The sequence below is a fragment of the Alternaria conjuncta genome (assembly GCF_024043145.1).
Source record: "Alternaria conjuncta strain BMP 0040 chromosome Unknown scaffold_8, whole genome shotgun sequence".
In the NCBI taxonomy this organism is placed as follows: Eukaryota; Fungi; Ascomycota; class Dothideomycetes; order Pleosporales; family Pleosporaceae; genus Alternaria; species Alternaria conjuncta.
The window spans coordinates 1,145,289-1,166,257 of record NW_026250097.1 but is presented as its reverse complement, the minus strand read 5'-3'; the positions used below and the strand labels follow the sequence as shown (position 1 = coordinate 1,166,257).

Genomic DNA, 20,969 nt, shown 5'->3' with positions numbered 1-20,969 from the left:
GAGTTTGTCAACATTTCCCTGGGGAAGTCGCGCTCGACCGCAGCGCGTCACCTCAGATCGCGCGCCCCGCGCAAACAAACCGCCCTTCTCACCCCGACGCACACCCGCCACCCGAACCTCCCTCATGTTGCGGGCCAGTCTTTCGCATGGCCTCCCTTCGCTCAATCGGGGTCCACAAGCCCTCCGCCCTGCAGTATCTGGTCCAAGAGTCCATCCTGACCGACGATAGCACCGACCGCGACTATGTCTGGGACACCTACACCGACGACAGCCCCGATGGCTACACCGACGAGCTCGTCACCACCGAGTACCACGTGATCTGGTCGCGAGGCGGTATTGTACGCAAGGTGTTCAACTTTGAAATTGAGAAAGAGAAGGTCAAGCAGGCGCTCTTGACATGGTTCTTGGTAGACGAGCCCTCCCAAGGCACCCACGAGCCTTCCGACAACTCGTCAGAACACAAATCTGTCGACCCTGCAAAGAGCTTCCTCACACAAGGGACCCAGCCTGCTACCGATCCCACTGCGCCAGCCAGTCCCACAACGCCCACGTTGGAGAAGCTATCGCGTGCTCTCGTCGTCTTCCTGAAGTCGCAAGCACACGTCTTCTTCCTCTCAGGCACCACACACATCGTAAACCTCCCCTTCGAGGTGGACAAGGCCTTTCCTGCAGCACGCGGTGTTGTGCTACAGAGGAAGCTTGCTCCTTTGCACCCTGTGCCCACCAGTCCGCAGCTGCCGTCGGCTCCACAGAATTCCTTCCTCACGAACAACCAGTCTTTCCTCTCACAACAGTTCTCCTTTTCACAGAGCTTTCATAAACCCCACCGGCGGCATGGCTCTTCAATGGGCGCATCGCGACATGGTAAATCTCGCCTGTCGGGTGCAAACACGTTTCTTGATGATTTGTTCAATCCTATTGCGCCTCTAAATCCAGAGTCGATACCCAGGTTATATTCCTTCACAGACCCGCTGTCGGAGCTGGGACTGGTGGTCAGCGTTGTTACAGGTGGTGATCGCAGCAGCTTCTTGACCTCCCAAGGCTCTGGTCATCGGCGACTCGAGGCGATTGACAAAGCTGAGGAGATCATTTACGTGTCTCCGCGGAACGAGATTCTGTTCGATCGCAGTGGTAATGACAAGCCTCTTCTACTAGTAGTCACAGCAAACCACGAGACTAATGTATTTACCATCTGGTCTGCGGCCTATCTTGAGCCAAAATCAATATCAAGTTCTCGCAAACAGCACATTCCTCTGCCAGTAGCCAAGTCTCGACGCCGTAGCTCATATGGCGGCACTGCACCAGGAACAGGCGCAACTACGCCAGCAATTCGTGGAGCTGACAGATTGAGGGAAAGCTTTGGTGGTGCTCCACGCAGCAAGACTCAGCCCCCATCCTTCAAGATCACCAAGGAACGTCTCTCTGACCAAGCAGTCGACGACGCTCTTGCCTCACAGCTCAATCCCGATTCCGACATCACCCGCCAGCCAAAGGAGTCTAGGCGAGTGAGCTCGCTGTTGTCACGGGCTGAACTCTCAACGAGTTTCGACAGAAGCGCGTTTCAGGACATGGCAACGTCCCGCACCAGTATTGGTGGCAGCTTCAATGCAAGTCAGCGAAGTAGGCACTCACTGGGTCACGATCGTACAAGTTTTGGTGGCTTCTCACAATCTCGGAATCGAGCTTCCACCCCTGGTAGCGTTACATCCCGAATGAGCTTAGGTGCTGTATCGATTGATGACACCCTGGACGATGTCATGGACGAGGATACATTCGACACTATAGAGGACTACGACGAGCTTGATGATCTGTTTGCACCGCCTGATGGTAAAGGAGGACCGCAACCTGGGGATGGACTCCACAAAGAGCTCATCATCAGTGTCATCGCAGAGCTCCCAGTTACACAATACCTCAAAAGTGGCCTCTTTGCCCTTCGGAACACTTCAAACTCTGAGGTAAGTCAGCATCGTTCCCAGAAACATGACGTTACTAACGCTTGATTAGGAATGGCATGAGCCAAAGGTACTTACGCTGAATGCACCCTTCAATTCAGCAACCCTTCATGAGAGAAAGCTGTACCTGTACATATCCCATCCGTCACTGCAACTTCCACTCGAATGTGAGCTCGCAGTCTCACGAAGAAGACTATCACCATCCGCATCGGCCACCCAGTCGGGGTCGGCCAGTGCGGCTCCTCGATATGCTTGCGTACCGAAATTTGTCAGCTCGCGACAGCTCGATAACGCACTGGATCTTGTGAAAGTCCGTGACGGCCATGTCGAGCGAATTGCGCAACTCAATTCAAGAAATCCCCAGGAATCTTGTATCTCGTTGACTGCAGGTTGGGGTAGCCACCTACCGGTGAAGCTCACCTTGGACTCCATGAAGATGTTTGATCCGTATGCCATCATACAACGCGATCAAACCAGAGCAACGGTAGGGTCAAGACGAATCATAAAACCGAGTCAGCCGTTACGAGGGCTATCGTCATTAGGGAAAAGCGGCAAATTAGAGCTACATGACGGTGAGCTGCGTCGCCATCGGATGGTATTGCGTCTGTCACCCTCGAATGGCTATGTTGCTGAACTCTTCCGAGTGCTGTCAACGGTTCTACCAAACTATGCAGGCGAATTTCTACTGGAGATTTGGTGGAACATTCGCAAATCGCTATCGGATGAGGGAGCGGAGCATGTTAGTGCTGATTGGACAGCTTTCGTAGCGACTTTGCTCACTCTCGCGGTACCCTTCATCGATGAGAAGAAGGGGAGGACGGTCACTCGTGCAAAGTCAACTCAGCGAAGAAGTTCTGGACGTCCTGCAAGCCAAGCCAAGCCAGACGAGTTTATTGATGACGAGGACTCAGCATGGCGTCTTATGTGCAATCGCCAGACGTCGACACCGCAGGCCAAGAGTTGGGGGTCCTCTCCCTGGGCCTGGGCGTTGCACTCTAGTCCGACATCGACGGCGATGAGTCCACCGGCCAAGCGTGACTCACTGCAGCGCCAGTTGCCAACAATCGCTCAACAGATCAGCATCAAAAACGGCATGATACCAACTTGCCTCGAACTTGCTCGTCAATATGTCCAGTCACCGATCGGCAAAGCCACCAATGACCATTGGAGACGAATGTCTCCCTCGGAGAAGCAGGATCTTCGCATATCGTCTTTGTCTGAAATTGTGGTGTCGCTCCATCTCTTCCGTGAAGAGCGCAAGCTTGACACCCTGTGCCAAGATTTCTCTGATATGCAACATGGGAATCTCGCACCCGTGTTAGCACAGATTGGGCACTGGCTTCGTTGGGAAGCATGGGATTGGAGACAAGGTGGATTCTTCGACCTTGATGGGGGTTCGAGTCAGGATTGGGCATATGACGAAACCACATTGATCAGCAAAGTTCGGCTGCATGCACAGCCATGGGATGCACCTCCTTCAATTATGGAGTGGCTTAGCACTGTCACGAGATCCCAGCATTATGCCCCATTCCCCACACTGGCGATGCTCATACGGAAGTCCAAAGCCTCTCCACACTCGTCCATCAACATCGACGAGATTATAGCTGGCGTAACGCCCAGGACTGTAGCATTGCACAGGTTCTTCCGCGATATTGATCCTGCATCAAGCCCTAAGAAGGTTGTAGAGCTGATCAGGACATGCAATATCAGCCCTGAGCTGTTAGCCACATTGCCGGAAGCCGCCAAAGCACCACTCATGGAAGCTATCACGAGATGCCAGGCGAATCCACCTACTACATGGTCGAGCTCACTACTCAGACTTGTTCAGCGCGAAGACTTGGATCTTAGCCACACGCCAGTTGCAGACTTTACCCACGATAGCCACTTGGCCACAACAGGCGGGGGTCTGCATGCAGCTGGCACAACACGAGACGTTCACACTATATGTCAAGGCGCTGATCGAATGGAAGCAATCCAATCAACATCTGAAGTCGATCGGCACTACATCACGCGACTCATCTTCCGCGAAGATAGGCGGTTCATGGAGGCATACACGCTGCTAGAGCCTCTGCGGCAGACTGTCGCAGAGTACAAGGCTGACAACCGGCAAGACGATGCAGCAATGCTCGAGGGACAGAAAGCACTTATGCAGTGGGTCATGGTGCGCACGTTCTCTTTGCCGTTAGGCAGTTCCATGATCAAGTTCAGCAGTAAGAAACCTCTGCTGACAGAGAAATACCCGCTATACGGCTTCTCCACATCATGTCTCATGAAGCCAATGGGTAACGTTGTCACTGCAGAACGGCAAAATTATTCCGAGGAAAAGTACTTTTGGGCATTCTTCAACGCTGGTGCTGCAGCTGGTCTCAGCATATCGCGCGACGCCCAGGGCATCGACACGTCATGGATCATGTACAACAAACCTTCAGAGTTGACGAACAAGCATGCTGGACTGTTGCTTGGCCTTGGCCTGAATGGCCATCTAAGAACGATTGCGAAGTGGCTGTCTTTCAAGTACCTTACTCCCAAACACACCATGACTTCGGTCGGCTTATTGCTGGGCTTAGCCGCCTCATTCATGGGTACCATGGATACGTTGGTTACAAGACTACTGTCGGTGCATGTCACAAGAATGCTTCCACAAGGAGCAGCCGAGCTAAATCTCTCTCCCTACACCCAGACCACGGGCCTGATGGGCATTGGTTTACTCTACTACAACACACAGCACCGTCGCATGAGCGAGGTGATGCTTTCAGAGATCGAGTTTGTTGAGATTCCAGATCCATCAGAACCACCAGATAGTTTGCGGGATGAAGCTTACAGGCTGGCTGCGGGCTTCGCGCTTGGCTTCATCAACCTGGGCAAGGGTAAAGATCTTAGAGGTCTCCACGATATGCGTATAGTTGAGCGTCTCATGACAGTCGCTGTAGCGCCTAAGCCCGTCAACGTTGTTCACATCCTCGATCAAGCCACAGCTGGAGCAGTCATCGCCGTTGCACTCATTTTCATGAAGACCCACGACCAGACCGTCGCGCGCAAGATAGACATCCCGGACACGCTGCCCCAGTTCGACTACGTTCGCCCAGACATTTTCCTCCTCCGCACCCTCGCAAAACATGTCATCATGTGGGATACCATCGAAGCTTCGGACTCCTGGATCATCAAGAATCTGCCGTACGATTATCGCGAAGCCTGGGATCTCAAAGGCATTACACGACTCCGTAGCGAACAAATGCCTTTTTACAACATCATTGCAGGTCTGCTCTGGGCTGTGAGTCTCAAGCATGCTGGTACGGGGGATATCCAGGTCCGCGACTTTCTGATCAAGTATTTGGATCAACTGATACGCATCAACAAACTTCCCGCCGTACGCTATGATTCCAAGCTTTCCAAGAACACAGTCCGGAACTGCCAAGATCTCATCGCTTTAGCAGCCGCAACTGTCATGGCAGGAACTGGCGATCTCGAAGTCTTCCGTCGCTTGCGCGGTCTCCACGGCCGCATTGGTCCGGATATTCCGTACGGCTCTCATCTCGCAGCTCATATGGCCTTCGGCACTCTGTTCATCGCGGGTGGTACACAGACCTTCAGTCGCAGCAACAAAGCCATTGCCAGTCTGATCTGTGCATTCTACCCCCTGTTTCCCTCCGACGTACAAGACTCGCGGGCCCATCTCCAGGCGTTCCGTCACTTCTGGGTACTAGCCGCCGAGCCCAGATGTCTTGTTGTGCGAGACGTAGACACAGGACGCGCCATATCCATGCCCATCAACGTCGTCTTCAAGAACAACCAAGAAGGAAACGAGGTACCCCAATCAAAAACACTAGTAGCGCCCTGTCTCCTCCCGGAAATCCATCTCATCAGCCGCCTCGAAACAGCAGATCAGACATACTGGCCCACGACCCTAGATTTCGTACATAACCCACTCCATCTCAAATCCTTCGAGCGCAACCAAACACTAAACGTTTGCCGTCGCTCTGCCCACGATACGTACGCCACGGCGTTTAGTTCTACCCTTGTCGCCCTCAACGACGCGCAATCATCCAAGACGGCCAATCTCCTCTTCCACTGGATCTTCACCCTCCCCGCGCTATCGCAGTTTATATCTGCCAGCGACGCAGGACTCATACTGCCGCTCGATCAACATAGTAAGAGCTGGTTGGATCCTGGAGCCACGGTCGTGGAGTCGAGGTTGGTGCTGGGTAGGCTGGCGAAGAGCTGGAAGGTCGAGGAGCTGAGGGAGTTGAAGGGCGTGTTTGAGTGGGCGGATGCGGCGTGTCGGCAAAATGGGAAGCTGAGGTGGTTGGGTAGAGAGGTTGTGGAGAGGATTAAGGCGGGGGTTATGGACCGGGGGAGGGGGATGGGCGGGTAGGAGGGGATGTGTGAGATGAGGGCATTTGCCGCATGAAGTTTTGGGGAGAGGTGTATCTAGAAGGTGTAGGAAGTAGCATTTCAAATTCACATTGTTCAAAAGTGATAGATAACATTGCAGGTATTCTACTTGATCTGAGAGCTCCATGTCTATGATATAAATGCATGCGCGTTTCAACGTATCGTCTACCGTCTAACCATCTAACTATCATATATACATGCGTCGCAACATTAAACGTATATAAACATGACCTCAATCACCACTCTATTTCCCCCTCGCCTCCCTAATCCCCCATTTCCCCACCTCGGCCATAGCCTCCTCACCTCCCTTAGCTAACCTCTCATCCTTGAGCACACCAGCCAAGCACTGCCATCCATCTCTACCTCCACCCCACTTAAGCACCTCATTCTTATAAAGCTCCCCATTCTCCCTATCCAAACTACCTTCCTGGCCATTATGCTGGAACACATCTTTCCATATCTTCGCCGCTAGCGCCCGGTCAAAGAGGTAAGAATAGTACGTAGCCCCGTATCCAAACAAGTGGCCGAAGAAGCCTTGCCAAGCAGTACCAGCAGGCTCAGGGACAGAAGCGTATTTATTATAGACGTCGTGGTACACTTTCGTAGAGTTGAAGTTGGGGTCTGCGGCGATGGGCGAGTGGTAGACTTGGTCGAGCATGCAGAGTAAGATCTGGCTTTCGAGTTCGGAGTACTGGTTTCTGTTATCGATGGCGAGTCGGGCTTCGACCGCGGCCATGGGGACTGGCGCATCGGTTTCCCAGTGGCGGGCGTAGAGACCTAGAACGTGGGGGCAGAAAGCGAAGTGCTCCATTAGGACCGAGGGTAGCTCGGCAATGTCGGTTGCGCAGCGGGTGCCGGAGACGTTTTGCAAGGCGGTGCGACCGAGGATGGAGTGGAGTGCGTGGCCCATTTCGTGGAAGAGGGTGCGCACGTCGTGGATGTTGAGTAGGGTGGGGCGGGAGTGCGATGCTTTGCTGAAGTCGCAGATTAGTGCTATTGTGGGGAGTTGGAAGTAACTGTTTCGTTCGGCGTTGTAAGATACTGGCATGCCGTCTGTGGCGGCTTCGATGGGAGAGGAGAAGCGATGCGGCATGTGGGCCATCTCTTCCATCTCAGAAGAGAGGATTTCACGGCTGCAGCGGAGAGTGAAGTGCGCTGGGTTGGGGGTCTTGCCGGGTCGTGAGTATAGGTCGCAGTAGAGCACTGCAATGTGACCTTCGGTGTCTGAGATGACGTCTAGTCGGCGAACACCATCGTCCCATACCTCCCCTGGTTGCGTCTCTTTGGGAACGAATCGGACGCCATAAAGACGGTCGAAGAGTCGCGATATACCCTGTAGTACAGTACCAACGGAAAAGTATGCAGATAAAGAGTCGGGCGTTCGCTGCCTGTAGTGGCTCTCCATAGAGGCTAGCATCTTCTGTGTATAATAGAATTTATCCCAGGCGTTGATGCGATCAGGGAAGTTATCCTGGTGGGCATCGCCTCTCTTCAACTCCATCAGCTCTTCTAGATCAGCGAGAACAGCCGGCCGGCTGTCCTCATAGAGGGCCTTTAAGAATGTATTGACAGCTTCTGGTGTTCGCGCCATCTTGTTCTCTAGCGTCATATGTGCGAATGTCTCGTAGCCTGAGGTCTGCGCCAATTCCACTCGCAGTTTCAATAGCTTTTCTAATCTCGCGATGCTTGGTTTGTTGGCTGTCCGGACAGCTTGGTACGTCTCTTGCCGTACATCTGCGTCGTCTACGAATCGTAAAACCGCTTGCGATTCGGAATGCATGGTAGAGATCTTGGTCTCACCCCATTTCGTCAGCGCCTTCGCGAGGTTTGGATCCAGCCCTCTCAGCTTCGACGACTTGAACCTCAAGTCCCGTTTCTCTGGCGCCATGCCTTCCACAAATTCGTTCCCCACGTCTGCAATCTCGCCGCTCAGATCTACCAGCCGCTCCCTTGTCTTATCGTCTAGTCCGATGCCAAATCTTGAGAAATCCTCCATCAATATCCGCGCAACGATGCGCTCCTCCTCGCTCCATGTGTCGTACACCTCGGATATCTCCGACGCCTTCTTCAGCTGGTCGTGCAGTACCGGCGTGGTGTTCAGCTGGTTCATGTACTGGAACACCGTCTGGTAGGCCTTCATCGCCATCATCTGGAACTTGCGATCCGGATGCGTGCCTCTTACAAAGTCGGCCAAGTCTATCACCCGACATAGTAGATCGCTGAGCTTGTCCAGGTCTTTGACCATGTGCTTGAAGTCTTCCGTCGACTGCGCGGCCGCCACCTTTTGCACCACGGCATTGCAGCGTTGTATTGTTACGGTAACGAAGTCGACGAAGCCCTGTGGGTGGGTGAGGTATTGGTTCCCTATTATTCCCGTGGGTTTTCCCTTTTGCGATGCGCGCTTGAAGTCATTCCAGAAAGATGCGTTGTCGAACACTTTGCGCAGGGCGTCGTCATCTGTCTTGCCGCTGGCAGACAGGCCGTAGAGAGCGTTGGGCGGCGCAGTGTCGCGTGCTTTGGCGGCGGCGGCGAATGTGGAGTTGAAACGTCGTTGGCGTTGGGAGGAGCGCAGGCATTGTTGGCAGACCCATGGCGACTGCTTTGGGCGAGCGAGGCGCTTGAACATATTGGGTTGCACGGGTGAAGGGTGGGCTGGCAGAAGTCGGACGAGACAAACGATGTCATAGCTAAGCCGAGGACGGGCGGGAATCTTGCGGCGCTCGCACGGCCGTTTCCGCGTCTTCTGAGCTCAACATCACCAGTTGGACATTACCAGACTCAACCCATTGCGCCTGCCCCACGCTCGACATGGCTTTCAGACCGCTGTTACGGCAGGTGAGTAGCCCGCAAGAGATGACAGACTGTGTATTGACATCGCATAGCGCGCCGCTGTCCCCGCCATGGCCGCCCTCTCCGCCGCAGCAATCTTCGCACCACGGACCGTATACGCAGAGGAGCGACCTGCCGACCACTTTGTACGTTGGAATGCCCTCGAACGCCCGACGAAGCTTTTTTGGGCCCTTTATTCCCCTCTTAACCGTAGTACTAACGTCAAAGTAGGATCGCAAACCTATCTACGATGATATGCCCGTCGATACCACAGCGCCTACCGCTCCCGCCCTGACAGAGCCGTCCAACACTTTATCTCCAGAGTCTAGCTACCGACCGACACCGACCGACCGCCTCGCAGTCCAGATCGGCCGTGCGCGCATGGCTCTATACGAGCAGGCTGTCCGCGGCGAGAAGGCCGTCGATAACGCGCTCACCGAGACGCTCCGTCTCGAGCACTCTTTCACAAGCACCATCCGCTCATTGGCTCCACCGAGGGAATCCGGCGAGAAGGTCCTCCCAGGCGCACTCTACGTCCTCGTCTCCTCCATGGCCGGTTCCATCGTCACGCGCAACCGCAACATCCTCCTTCGAACATCCGTCCCCGTCGCTGTCGGCATCACCGCTGCGAAGTTCGTGCTGCCCATCACCACCAAGAACGTCGGAGACCTCATCTGGACCTACGAAGAGAAATACCCGGTACTTGCGGATACCCACCTGCGGATGAAGAACAGGATCTCGCAATTCATCGAGACTGGAAAGGCACATGCGCAGGGAACTGTTGGTATGGTAGAGGGCAAGCTGGCTGATACACGCGAGAATCTTGAAGGCTGGGTCAAGAAGGGTCGGTAAATAATACCTTATCAAAAGCTTCCATGGCACGAGTACCTGTACATTATTAGTAGCGGGGCATGGGTGGGAAGACCATCTTCACGCAATGTGATTTGCATTTTCTTTTGTTTTACAGCTGCCATCTCGTGCTATTCATTGACATTTTAAGAATGATGTTTTTCTCACATACTCTCCTAAGCACAGCCAGTGCCAAATCCATTCAGCAGCTCTGCCCGCCCTCTATGTCCATTTATGTTATACTCTCATCCTATCCCACTAACCTACGGCAGCCTTTGGCCCTTCGACCCCTTCATCTTCTTCTCCCTCCCTTCCAGGAAGCCACTCAGCCAAAACTTTTCTGGTGTCCTTTTGGTAAACGCGTCGCGACAGCGAAGCAAGCAACAAGTCTTATATGAACTGCTTTGGAAATCTCTCTAAGTCTTTGAAGTGTGAGCTTGCCCGTACAGCATACAGAGCCGCTAAGAACTTGCGAAGTAGAGAGACTTCGCTTCCGTTGGTATATGCGAATACGACGGATTTCCGGCTAGGGAGCTTCTCGACAGTCAGACTGTAGTCGATGATTTCCTCGTAAATGGCTTTTAGAAATCCAGGATCTTGAAGCTTGTCGCCAACTATGTGGGCTTTCATGAGTTCGATGAAGCGGTTTTGGACAGCATTCTCAAGGTCGCCATGAGGGTAAACTGGAATGGTTCCAGTATATAGCCACTGCATGTACATGTCGAAGCTCAGAGGATCGCACTCTTCCAAACTCGTTTCGCAGATTCCAACCTCGTCCTCGAAGTAATTCCATTCTGTGCGGCAAAGAGGACAGATCTCTTCTCTGTCAAGCCACTCTTGGATGCATCCAGTGTGGAAGTTCTGACCACAAGGTCCGCAATAAGTAATCGGCAAATGTCCCGACATTCCTTCTGTGCAGATCGAACATTCGCCTTCGATAACTTTGCGAGAGCTTTGCACTTCTTCCTTGAAGTAGCTTGAGCTTGAACAAAGCAGGTCTTGGTGCACACTGAAAGGATGTTCGTCAGGTCCGACAAAGATATCGACCATATGGCGCCCGAAACTACGGATACTGTCAGATCTGATGTCTTGAGTCGTGCACGCTGCAGAACTTACTGTACGCGTTTGTGTGCACCTTTGCGTGCGGCGCCCCGAGTCTTTGACACCGTCATCGCGATGCCCTGGTTGCTGAACTTGCTGATCTATTAGTTGATGTCCTTACACTCCCGAGAGTGATGTGGGTGGTAAGCTTGTTGGCTGGTTAGCATGGATAATATATACTATCTAGGTAGCGCGATACTCCTGGCGCCACTTTACTTGTAGTGAGGCCATTGCACGAAGAATGAAATGGTGATAGGTGAAGGTGACTTAGGTGAGAGACCTAACAAAGAATTGTCGTGGCTACGATTTTGGCCAGTATGCGATATACCGTCGTGGCAATCTGATTGTCTTTGGATCCGCCTGAGAGACAACGACGTTTGGAGAGATCATACTGGGGTAGTCACGTCTCAGCTCAGGCGACTTCCCATTTTGAAAGTGGAAAGAGCCAATCTCGCCTTGCACTTGCAGGGTAAGAGCGACAGCGCAACAACGCTCTCCAGACAGCAGTCACACTTGCCTATCCGTTACGACACACGTCTACCTCCTCTTCACTGCGAACGAGTCCCCTTTCTTAAAGGCGCTCACGAAAATCGCGAGAGCCATCTATGGGCGGCTTACCAGTGACGTTAAGCACTAAAAGTTCGTCACTCTTACGATACAAACAAGTCAACATTGCCCACATCTGATAGAAAGCTCTTAGCATCTCCGCCAAGCGCGCTACTTACGACCCTACACCACAGACTACCATGCATGGCCGACTTGTTCAAGATGCACATGCATGACAGCTCATCGCTTTGATGCATGGTCGCCGAACGGTGTATGGCATAGCAGGGGACGCCGTTGGATGATGCTAGGCAGAACGCTTTCAAAGCCCGCAACGACTGCCACATACTACGCACCCCCACAACATGCGCATTACGGTTTGAGTGGTTCGTACGAAAGCGGTCGTCTCCTTGCTGATTCTTGTATCCACCACCACGCCTATCTGCGACTCCAACAGACTTGGTGATTGCATTGCATGCTGACCAGGCCTCTCTTGTGAAAGTGGCAGAATTCCAATACCTCGGCGATTTCTCCTTGCAGCAAGTATCCCGACATGATGCACTTCTCAACAGCCAGACCTTGCATATACATCGCTGGGATACTAGTGAGGGTCGGCACGGATTCTGTCAGCTTTGCGAACGTTTCTCCCCAACGGTCCAACGGTCCAGGCCGCAGTGGCAGGTAAACCGCCAGTTTGGTCAGAATGGCATGATTTGACACGGCCTTCCCCGGATCCGATACATTGGTTGATGCGCCCGACGCATTCCTTCCAATGCAGCTCACGCGGCCAAGGCGCCGGAAACGCCGAGCTACGAGTGGCTGAACCAGACGAAGACGAAAACCATGATAGAGACAATGGCAGGGAATCATTTGGAATTCCGATAGCCGCAGGTTGGAAGCCGTTTGGGAAAGTCCTTTGTGTACGCTAGAGAACTGTGCCCCAAACACACAGCAGAGCAAGGCAGATCAGGTCTCATTCCCAGAACTGGGTCAGGAGCCGAGGTTTAGGTCGTGTTAGCGCCCGGGAGGCAAAGGAAGAAGACAACAATGGTGGCATTGAGACATTGACGGGCGTGTTGATGGTGTGCACCCGGGGGATGGTCGGTGAGCTGGTCGCCCAATCTCTCGGAAGGAGTGACGCATGTCCAAAGCCACGCACTCGGTACTGGCAGGATGAGGCGTAAAGCTGTCGGTGTCATTCGACACGTTGGGCGTGGCTGTGGGTCTTTGCAACAGCTGGCAGCAGACAGGGCGGTCGAGGTTGCGAGGACTGCGGGGTTGACTGGCCCCCTAGCGCTCCCGTCGGCGCTTTCGCTGTCGGCGCGCCCTCCAAGGCCAGGGCCTTGGGAACGACATTATCCATTCCGCTGGGTTTCGCCTCTTCCTCGACACGACTCGGGGCGAGTCCTGTAGCGCACCGTAGCGCATCCCCAAGACATCATGGCCACCTCTGCGACTGACCGTGTGCGCAAGACCAAGCTGCGCCCGCTGTCCAGTGCCACCAATCTCACCGACTTCACACACTCGACGGCCGACCCAGCTGATGTATGCCGCCTGCTCTCCCCACTACATACGTACCATGGACCCCAAACTAATCGCGATATGTAGTCGGATGCACCGTCAGATGGAGAACTCAACGACTTGTACCTCTCCTCCTCTCCCCTCAGATACTCCATGCGCTTACACATTGCAGCGAGGTGCAAAGCCTCACGCCAAGCATGTATGGCGTCGAGAAGAAGTACGGCCGAACTTACCATGGCTTTCATGCTGGAGGTACGCATACCTACCGAATGACTTTTCGCCTGACTTTAGCTAATTGATTCCAGCCTACCCATTCCCCAACGACGAGGTACGCGCTGCTAGAACCCATATTCGCCCATCGCCCTTTCGCTGACTCGCATACCCACAGCTCGAGATATATCGCCTGGAATGGGAGCATCACATCATAACAGGACTGCTGCAAGGCAAACACTACTTCGCGCCGCTGAACACAAAGAGATCGTCGAGGATGCTGGACATTGGCTGTGGCACCGGACAATGGTGCATCGCCATGGGTATGTGCTGTGTCTGTCGCTCCTTGTGGAAACACGACTGACAAGCAACAGCAAAGAAGGCTCCAAAACATTGGCGGGTACGCGATGCAATGCTCTCTTCATGGCCACGCTAACCAGACATCAGGTTGAAGGCATCGACTTGTCCGCGATCCAACCCAAGAAAGACAGACTGCCCAACAACGTCGACTTCTGGCTGGACAACATCCTCAAAACATCATGGTGGTTCCCCGAGAAACAACCCTATACCTACGACTACGTCCACACACGCTTCATGCACGGCATCTTCACAGATTTCCGAGAAATCATACAAAAGGGCTTCAACAATCTGAAACCTGGTGGATGGATGGAGTCGCAGGAGATATTTTCCAAGCTCCAGTGTGCCGAAGGCATGCCGGAAAGTTACCCGCTACTTGAATGGTCAAATCTGCAGGACGAGGCCGCGCACATCCTGGGCCGGCCGTTGCGCATCGCGGACAAATTAAAGAGGTGGTACCGAGAAGCCGGCTTCGTGGATGTGCACGAGGAGGTCTTCGCTCTGCCCGTGAATCCATGGCCGAAAGAAAACAAGTCGAACATGTACGGCAAGTTTTGCATGTGGAATATGCTCGTCGGTTTGCACGGATGGACGATCGAATATTTCGTCACCGGCCTGGGCTGGACGCCAGCAGAGGTCGAAGTCTACCTCGCGCATGTGAGGAACTCGCTCGCAGACGAGAGCGTGCACGCCTACTACAACTTGTAAGTCGCTTGTTGAACATGTGACGAGATTGAGAGACGCACACTAACATCTACCAGCTACGTAGTATGGGGGCGCAAACCTAACGACGGCGAAGCCGGCAGCACAATACCCAAACCCGACCACTGGCCGCAGCCTCCCTCTGACGACGACGAATCCACCTTTTCATCGGGAATATTATAATACACGTTTGGAACAGCCAGTATTAGCTGGCACATATGCATATGATTTAGCTCTTGGCGTTGGTCATTCATCGGGGTTCTGGGGATCGTGCCTTCTTTCCTTTTACATGGATTGCAAGGAGGTAATTTGTTGCTGTTGTTGTTCTTTGCATATTTTCTCGGCGGCTTGTGTCGATTGAAAAAGCCTTGAGCGGTGGTTGGGATCCTGTTGCTTGAGGGTCTGCGATTTACGATGTATGAGACTTGGACTTTCTATGGTGTTTGGGTGAGGGGATTAGTTGTTAATGTCATTCGGTTCGTTGCTATCTCAGGTCTGTGAATACAAGGACGAGTCACTATGATGTGTGTAGAGAGTTGGTCTTCGTTGTCATAGGTGATGGAAGTCATTCGGACTATGTGCGGCTGAACCAGATTCGTGTACATGCAGTTGCTGCAACTCTGTCCAATGAACTTCGTCTTCCCGTCTTGCGTTTCGCTGACATAGCTAGCCGCGATATCTTCAACGATATCCTGGTTGATTACCTCAGCTTCTGTCACATGCTGAAACGCTGTATCTCTTCCAAGCTGACTGTAAGTTTTGGTGCCTCGGTGGGCAGTCAATCCATATTCTCCAAGTATTTGCTTTTGTTGGCCATCGTGACCAGCCTTGGCTTCTTCTTTGGAAGTTCGCCTAGTAGTGCGATGGCAAGGTCAACGAGGAAATCCTTTGGCAGTCCATCCTTGACTCTGCTCAAATAATCAGTGCTTACTTGCATCCACGAGTCTGTTATAAGCTGACGACCGAGGCTGCCAGTATATGTGCCCTGGTATAGGTAGCAGACGGTATCGCCCCGCGGGATATATCCCATGCCTTCTGCATCCGTCTCGAAGGTCACCTCTAGTAGACTCTGGATGGCCGAATTCTTTGCAGCCTTGTCTTGAAGCTTCTCGCCGAGCACATATAGCTTGATGAGCTTATCATACTCGTCACAGATGAGAGTTGAAGTCTTTGGCTCCTCAAGGGTGTCGGTGAGGACAAGACCGGTGTACACAAGGTTCGTGTAGATGCCGAAGGTTTTTGGGTCGTCCTCTGGCAATCTGACGATGCGTTCTTTGCTCTCCGTCCATTTCCCGTTTAGTGCGCGTTTGAAGAACTCTGAACGGGCGCAAACGATCTCTTCATGGATAGAGAAGCGCTCTTGGTGTAGCCCTTTGCCCACGATGACTGTGACGAGCTTGGATGGGTCAAAGCTGCAATGGTTAGTCTCTGATACTGATGTTCTTGCCCATGCTTACTGACCTCATCGCTTTCTTCACGTCTCCTCGAGTGGCCTTTGGAGTCGCCATGGCCGCTACGATGATGGCAGAGTTACCTGATTGGTGTCGGGGAAGTGCGAGATGGCGAAGGGCATGTGGAAAGCGAAAGGTTTGAAGTAGGTGCAAGCGAAAAACAGACCCCGAAGCGGTAAGTTCGTTTGTCCAAATCTGGTGCGGTGACTGGTGAATTCGAGTGACATCATCGGTGTCTGCGCGCGGTGAGCGACCGCCTACAGCTAGCCTTAGATGATGGTGCCATGTCAACCTAGGGAAAAGGTGAACACTCTGGGGCCTACATCGATGTTAATATACCCACTTTGCATTCACTTATGTCTATGTAGTCTGCAGACTTGTTCAGCTTTTCCCTTGTATGAGGAGGTGCAGCTAGCGAAGCACCTGATGTTCAAACTGGAGGATGACCGAAGAATCAACGCAGCATTCGTAATGTAAACCCATAGAGACATACGGCTACTATGTTTACAGATGCTCCCTAGATGGACGCTGCTGCCGCACGATAGTGGTACACTGACAGGTGGAAACAAAACGAAAGTTTCAAGTACAGTGTCATGTAGGAGGGTGAAGGCTCGAAATCAGAAGACGAGCATATCTCCGTGGGATTTGGGTCTCGTAGGATGTTAAAGATTATGACGCATTGCATCAATTGGCAAGCGAATGTTGATTCCTGCAAGCGCTGTAGATTTGCCGCGCTATTTTGACTGGCTACCTGTGCTACGTGTCTCTTTGCCTTCATACGACTGTTTCCAGGCTATCATCAAAGATCAGTCATCCGATTTCCATTCATTCCGCCGACCACGAACTCCACGATCATCCGGTGCAAGTCCATAATGGCAACCCCAAGAGTAAGGCTCAAAGTTGTTCATGATACGAGGTGAAAGACGAGACAGATGCAACGTTCCGCATACGTGCAGGGCGATAAGCATGAAGTGAATAGGCGAGATCGATGAAGAATTCCTTGCATACGACTTCCGATTGCTCGAGAATGCACTTAGTGTTGTCATCGTTCCAAATGTCGACCATGAGGCGTCGTCCAGGGCTACCTTTCAACGTGTTCTTGTACATGAACTCGACGATCTCAGCATTGGGTAGCTTGTCGGCAGACGATCTCCGTGTCATATCGGCGTGAGTAGTTGTTAGAGCAGTATTCTTAGCTTGCTTGTCTTGCAGCTTCTCAGCGAGGACGTAGAATTTGACGGTGGCCAGGATGTGCGCTTGGAACTCGTTCGAAGTCGTCTTGGTAAGGTCTGATGGCCTGGACAGTTCGCCCATATACACGAGATTGACGTAGAGAGCGAAAATATTGGGGTCATCTTCAGGTAGCTTAACAAGTCGAGCCTTCTTCTCAGACCAGTTGCCGTTCATCGCGCGGCGAAAGAACTCGGACCGTTTGCATATAATGCCTTCGTGGAGCAAGAACTCCTGTTGGGAACCTTCAGGACCGACGCGCACAGTCAAGAAGGAAGACGGGTCGAAGCTAGATTGTACAAGTCAGATCCCGCGGGCGGCAGTCGCGAAGGGTGACTTACCTCATGGGGCTGACTTTCGCAGCTTGTGCAGCGGTATGTGACTCCATCGTGAGTAATATCGTCCTGGTGGCCTTGAATTGCGGAGGGTGTTACGGGAAGAGGTGGAAGAGATTGTCGAAAAGGTGCAGCTATACTGACTGTTGAACTGGAACTTGACTGTGGGCAGATCCGCGTCTATAGGTGGAGGGCGAGTTACAAGACTAATGCTCCGATTGGCGTAGCGGCTTTTGGGGATGGAGTGAGAGAACCCGCAAGAATGGCGACGGAAACGGTTAAGCAAACAAATGTCTTCTGCTGCCGCTAGATCGTAAGGCAGGGCGGAAGTAAAAGGCGTTAGCACAGGTAGTACGATATTAGGATGCGGATACCGGGCGAAGGACAACCACGTGCCGCGAGTCTAGTCGCGACTTCCTGAACATGCAGACACATCTTGCCATCATCGTACCTGCCTCAGACGATGCGGCCACCCACCTGGATGTAATTTGGCAGTTTGCAACTTTACCTGATCAGCCTCACCATGTTGTACCTCTTCCTGACCGCTCACATTCGCTTGCGTGTACCTTGGCCATGTCGTCATCACCATGTGAGACCCAACTACACTCCTCACCAACATCTTGATGTTAGCAAAACCCCAAACAGTTCAGATACAGGCGCGACCTTTTCGCGCACGTCATACTGGCTCTGAGACTCACCTTCACCTCGCCCTCTACCCAGCCCGCCGTCTGCCTAGCCCCGCCACCCTGCATGCAAGCCCTCTCACCTGAGCCCACCCATTATCAGCACCTACAAGACCCACCTTTACCTGAAGATATAAACCCCAACATTACCCCATCCACCATCAACTCTCCTCCACTTGGCGGACTCGGGTGGGCTCCTGACGGGTACATAGAGTGCGTTGCACGGATTAGAAAAACCTAGAGAAAGAACAGACAACATGTCCATCAAAACCAAAAGTGACACTGGTAATGGGAAAAAACACATAAGAGAAGGATTTGTCACACAAAGGGCTGAACTCAGGAGGGCGCGCCGTTCGATTCGGAGTGGGCGTCGGTCAGCAGATGCTTGGTGGGGGTTGAGTTGATTCTTTTTTGCCCTCTTTTTTTTTCGATTTGGGTTTGGAGGTGAAGGTGGAAAATAGCATGTGAGAGCGGGTAACATATGTCTCTCGTAGAGCAACAACACGCGGCCGCAGCTAATACATAACAGAGGAATGCAGAAGACACGCAGAGGCATGAGGAAACAGAGACATAAGACAGATACAGATGACTTAAAGTTTCATGTGACTTTTCTACTTTTACCGTTAAGTATGTCCTTCCTGAATGGCATTGCAGCGTACCCGTTAGACCCGTGCGATGGCGCGGCACTCCTTTCTGTCAGCTTCTTCCACAGCTCGCCTATACTTGCTCTGTTGGCGGGGAGCATGCTATACTGCAAGCTGTATAAGTTGCGGCGGTGAATCGGTGGGACAAATTGCCCTGACACGAGATACAACAAGACGCTAGGCGAGAAGTAGTGCTTGCGTATGCGATCGCCAAGGTCGAAATAGGGTTGGAACTTCGCACGTAGTGACAGCGGGATCGACTGCGTAGTGTGAGTTCTCGCATATCACAGGATCCAGCAATTTGACTTACCTTCAGCAACACATAGGCCGTCGGCGGTGAGCCTGTCTCGCTTGTCGTGCTAGAGGAAAGATCGGTCGTGTCTTGTAGTTCGAAACAGATTCCTCCAGGTAGTCTTCCAGGATCCTTCAGTCGTAGCATGACTGCGAAGAGCGGGAAGTGATTGAGACAGGCAAGCCCCATCTCCAGCGCAGCTTTCAATCCGATGACAGCAATGCGTGCGCTCGCAAACGTCAAGTAGAAGACGAACACAGTTGGCAGTAAGAAGAACTGCAGTGTGAAAAGAATAGTGCCGAGCAATAGCTGGTCCAAGTCGTAGTCGCATGAGTCGATTCGGTTGCGGAGGATGTTGCGCTTCTTTCCACGGAAAAGGTGGAAGAGGGATATGATTATCGTAAGCTGCCAATGAAAGATGCGAGCAGACGCGACATAGAATGAGTAGATGTGCAGCGTCAGCAGTGAAACGAGGTCCGAGAAGATTGAGATGGGCATAGTGGCGCCAGCGAAAGCGGAAAAGCCAATGATCTGGATCAGCGCAGGTAGGTGTGGCCGCAGGAGTGATATGCATCCCGCCCAGTAATCAATGACCCAAAGAAAAAGGTCGCCCAGGAACGCAGCCAGTTCAGTGTTCAACTTCAAGCCTCCAGGCCATCCCATAAGCCATGATATCATGCGCCGTAGACCGTCGACTGACCAGGTACTGAATATGGTATCGACCTGAGCAGCCACGAACGAAGCGTTCTCGATGATGAATGTTCCAACAGCGATGCCCATTATGACATCGTTGGCAACCAGCCACAGACTATTGTAGAACCGGATATACTCCGGATGACTGTTAGTGATAGATTCCCAGTTGACTTTCCTCCTGCGTAAGGTGAGATACTGAATGGGCCAGTAACAAGACTGTTGTAATCGTATGTCAATCTGTTGCGCTGTTGCGGAGATGTCTTTCAGAGCTGGCGAGTCGGAAGAACCTGGTCGCCAATGGAGAAGCTGAAGAACGGCTTCTCCCATTATGCGATGGGTGATGAGCCCAAAAATAAAGAGTTGTGCGGCTACCGGCCATATCCAGACTCTGAACGCATAATGGAGGACAAGCCATATATAGTCCCAGAGATCGTTCGCAGACTCGACAACCCGCTCACTGACACTTAAGGCTCGCTTCATACGCCTGCCTATCATGCCGATGTTCTTCTGTAATAGGGCGTTCAATTCGTGCGAACAGTTCACCTGCTCGATGAGCATCGGCAACGCCAGCTCCTTTTGAGTGCGCGGGTGTGCAATCACCGTGTGCAGCTTGAGCTTCTCAACGAGATGTGCCTTCCTTCTGCGCTCCTTCTCTTCTGCTTTCTCCAGCTCTTCGAAAGCTACATCCCATTCTGCGACCCTTCTTTTGTCTCCCAGTGCTAGCGTGATTGGTTTGAGCGAGAGGTATTGCATACGCGTTGGGTGCGGTCGGTCGTATACAATGACTTGCATTGTCGCGAGCGGTTCGTGAGGATGATGAAGGCGCGGAAATCGGAACGAGGGGTCGGTATGGACTACGATGAGGTCGTTATCAGGCTGCTCAACTGAGCTCCTGGGGTTGACGTAGCCCAAGGCGCGCAAGGAAGAGTGTCCGCATCGTTGAAGTAGTTCCTGGACATCGTGTGGGCTGTGTCGCAGCAAGGTCCCGACAAGCAGCGCGTTCTCGACTTGACGCAACTCGACTTCTTGAAGCACAGCTACCACAAAGACATCTGACTTCGAGTTTCTGAACCCCACCAGAACACCCGGCACAGAGTCCTTTGGAGCGTCTGACGGCCAGAATACGCGCATCAACCCATTGTGTGTGACCATGTCATCATCCTGCTACCCCGCTAGCTAGAAGGA

The 20,969-nt window shown here is 52.7% G+C and overlaps 8 protein-coding genes across 8 annotated transcripts; 3 read left to right on the top strand and 5 right to left on the bottom strand.

Annotated features, from left to right (window-relative positions):
* Window positions 1–146: 146 nt before the first annotated feature.
* On the top strand, window positions 147–6,324 carry J4E85_006205 (uncharacterized protein; the record flags this gene model as incomplete). Its single annotated transcript, XM_051470445.1, has 2 exons — window positions 147–1,955; window positions 2,005–6,324. 2 exons carry the CDS (start codon window positions 147–149, stop codon window positions 6,322–6,324), a joined length of 6,129 nt encoding a protein of 2,042 aa, XP_051325933.1.
* Window positions 6,325–6,588: 264 nt separating this feature from the next.
* On the bottom strand, window positions 6,589–8,970 carry OCT1 (Mitochondrial intermediate peptidase; the record flags this gene model as incomplete). The annotated part of the gene is made up of 1 exon (XM_051470444.1): window positions 6,589–8,970. The coding sequence occupies one exon, from the start codon at window positions 8,968–8,970 to the stop codon at window positions 6,589–6,591; it is 2,382 nt and encodes a 793-aa protein (XP_051325932.1).
* A 182-nt stretch (window positions 8,971–9,152) lies between these two features.
* J4E85_006203 (uncharacterized protein) lies at window positions 9,153–10,025 on the top strand (the record flags this gene model as incomplete). Its single annotated transcript, XM_051470443.1, has 3 exons — window positions 9,153–9,179; window positions 9,227–9,319; window positions 9,405–10,025. The coding sequence occupies 3 exons, from the start codon at window positions 9,153–9,155 to the stop codon at window positions 10,023–10,025; spliced, it is 741 nt and encodes a 246-aa protein (XP_051325931.1).
* A 387-nt stretch (window positions 10,026–10,412) lies between these two features.
* On the bottom strand, window positions 10,413–11,194 carry J4E85_006202 (uncharacterized protein; the record flags this gene model as incomplete). Its single annotated transcript, XM_051470442.1, has 2 exons — window positions 10,413–11,085; window positions 11,139–11,194. 2 exons carry the CDS (start codon window positions 11,192–11,194, stop codon window positions 10,413–10,415), a joined length of 729 nt encoding a protein of 242 aa, XP_051325930.1.
* A 1,912-nt stretch (window positions 11,195–13,106) lies between these two features.
* J4E85_006201 (uncharacterized protein) lies at window positions 13,107–14,639 on the top strand (the record flags this gene model as incomplete). Its single annotated transcript, XM_051470441.1, has 8 exons — window positions 13,107–13,211; window positions 13,275–13,309; window positions 13,360–13,439; window positions 13,493–13,515; window positions 13,576–13,720; window positions 13,772–13,797; window positions 13,845–14,458; window positions 14,516–14,639. The coding sequence occupies 8 exons, from the start codon at window positions 13,107–13,109 to the stop codon at window positions 14,637–14,639; spliced, it is 1,152 nt and encodes a 383-aa protein (XP_051325929.1).
* Window positions 14,640–15,234: 595 nt separating this feature from the next.
* J4E85_006200 (uncharacterized protein) lies at window positions 15,235–15,964 on the bottom strand (the record flags this gene model as incomplete). Its single annotated transcript, XM_051470440.1, has 2 exons — window positions 15,235–15,868; window positions 15,918–15,964. 2 exons carry the CDS (start codon window positions 15,962–15,964, stop codon window positions 15,235–15,237), a joined length of 681 nt encoding a protein of 226 aa, XP_051325928.1.
* An 837-nt stretch (window positions 15,965–16,801) lies between these two features.
* J4E85_006199 (uncharacterized protein) lies at window positions 16,802–17,525 on the bottom strand (the record flags this gene model as incomplete). Its single annotated transcript, XM_051470439.1, has 2 exons — window positions 16,802–17,426; window positions 17,479–17,525. The coding sequence occupies 2 exons, from the start codon at window positions 17,523–17,525 to the stop codon at window positions 16,802–16,804; spliced, it is 672 nt and encodes a 223-aa protein (XP_051325927.1).
* Window positions 17,526–18,753: 1,228 nt separating this feature from the next.
* J4E85_006198 (uncharacterized protein) lies at window positions 18,754–20,576 on the bottom strand (the record flags this gene model as incomplete). Its single annotated transcript, XM_051470438.1, has 2 exons — window positions 18,754–19,059; window positions 19,110–20,576. 2 exons carry the CDS (start codon window positions 20,574–20,576, stop codon window positions 18,754–18,756), a joined length of 1,773 nt encoding a protein of 590 aa, XP_051325926.1.
* Window positions 20,577–20,969: the final 393 nt, after the last annotated feature.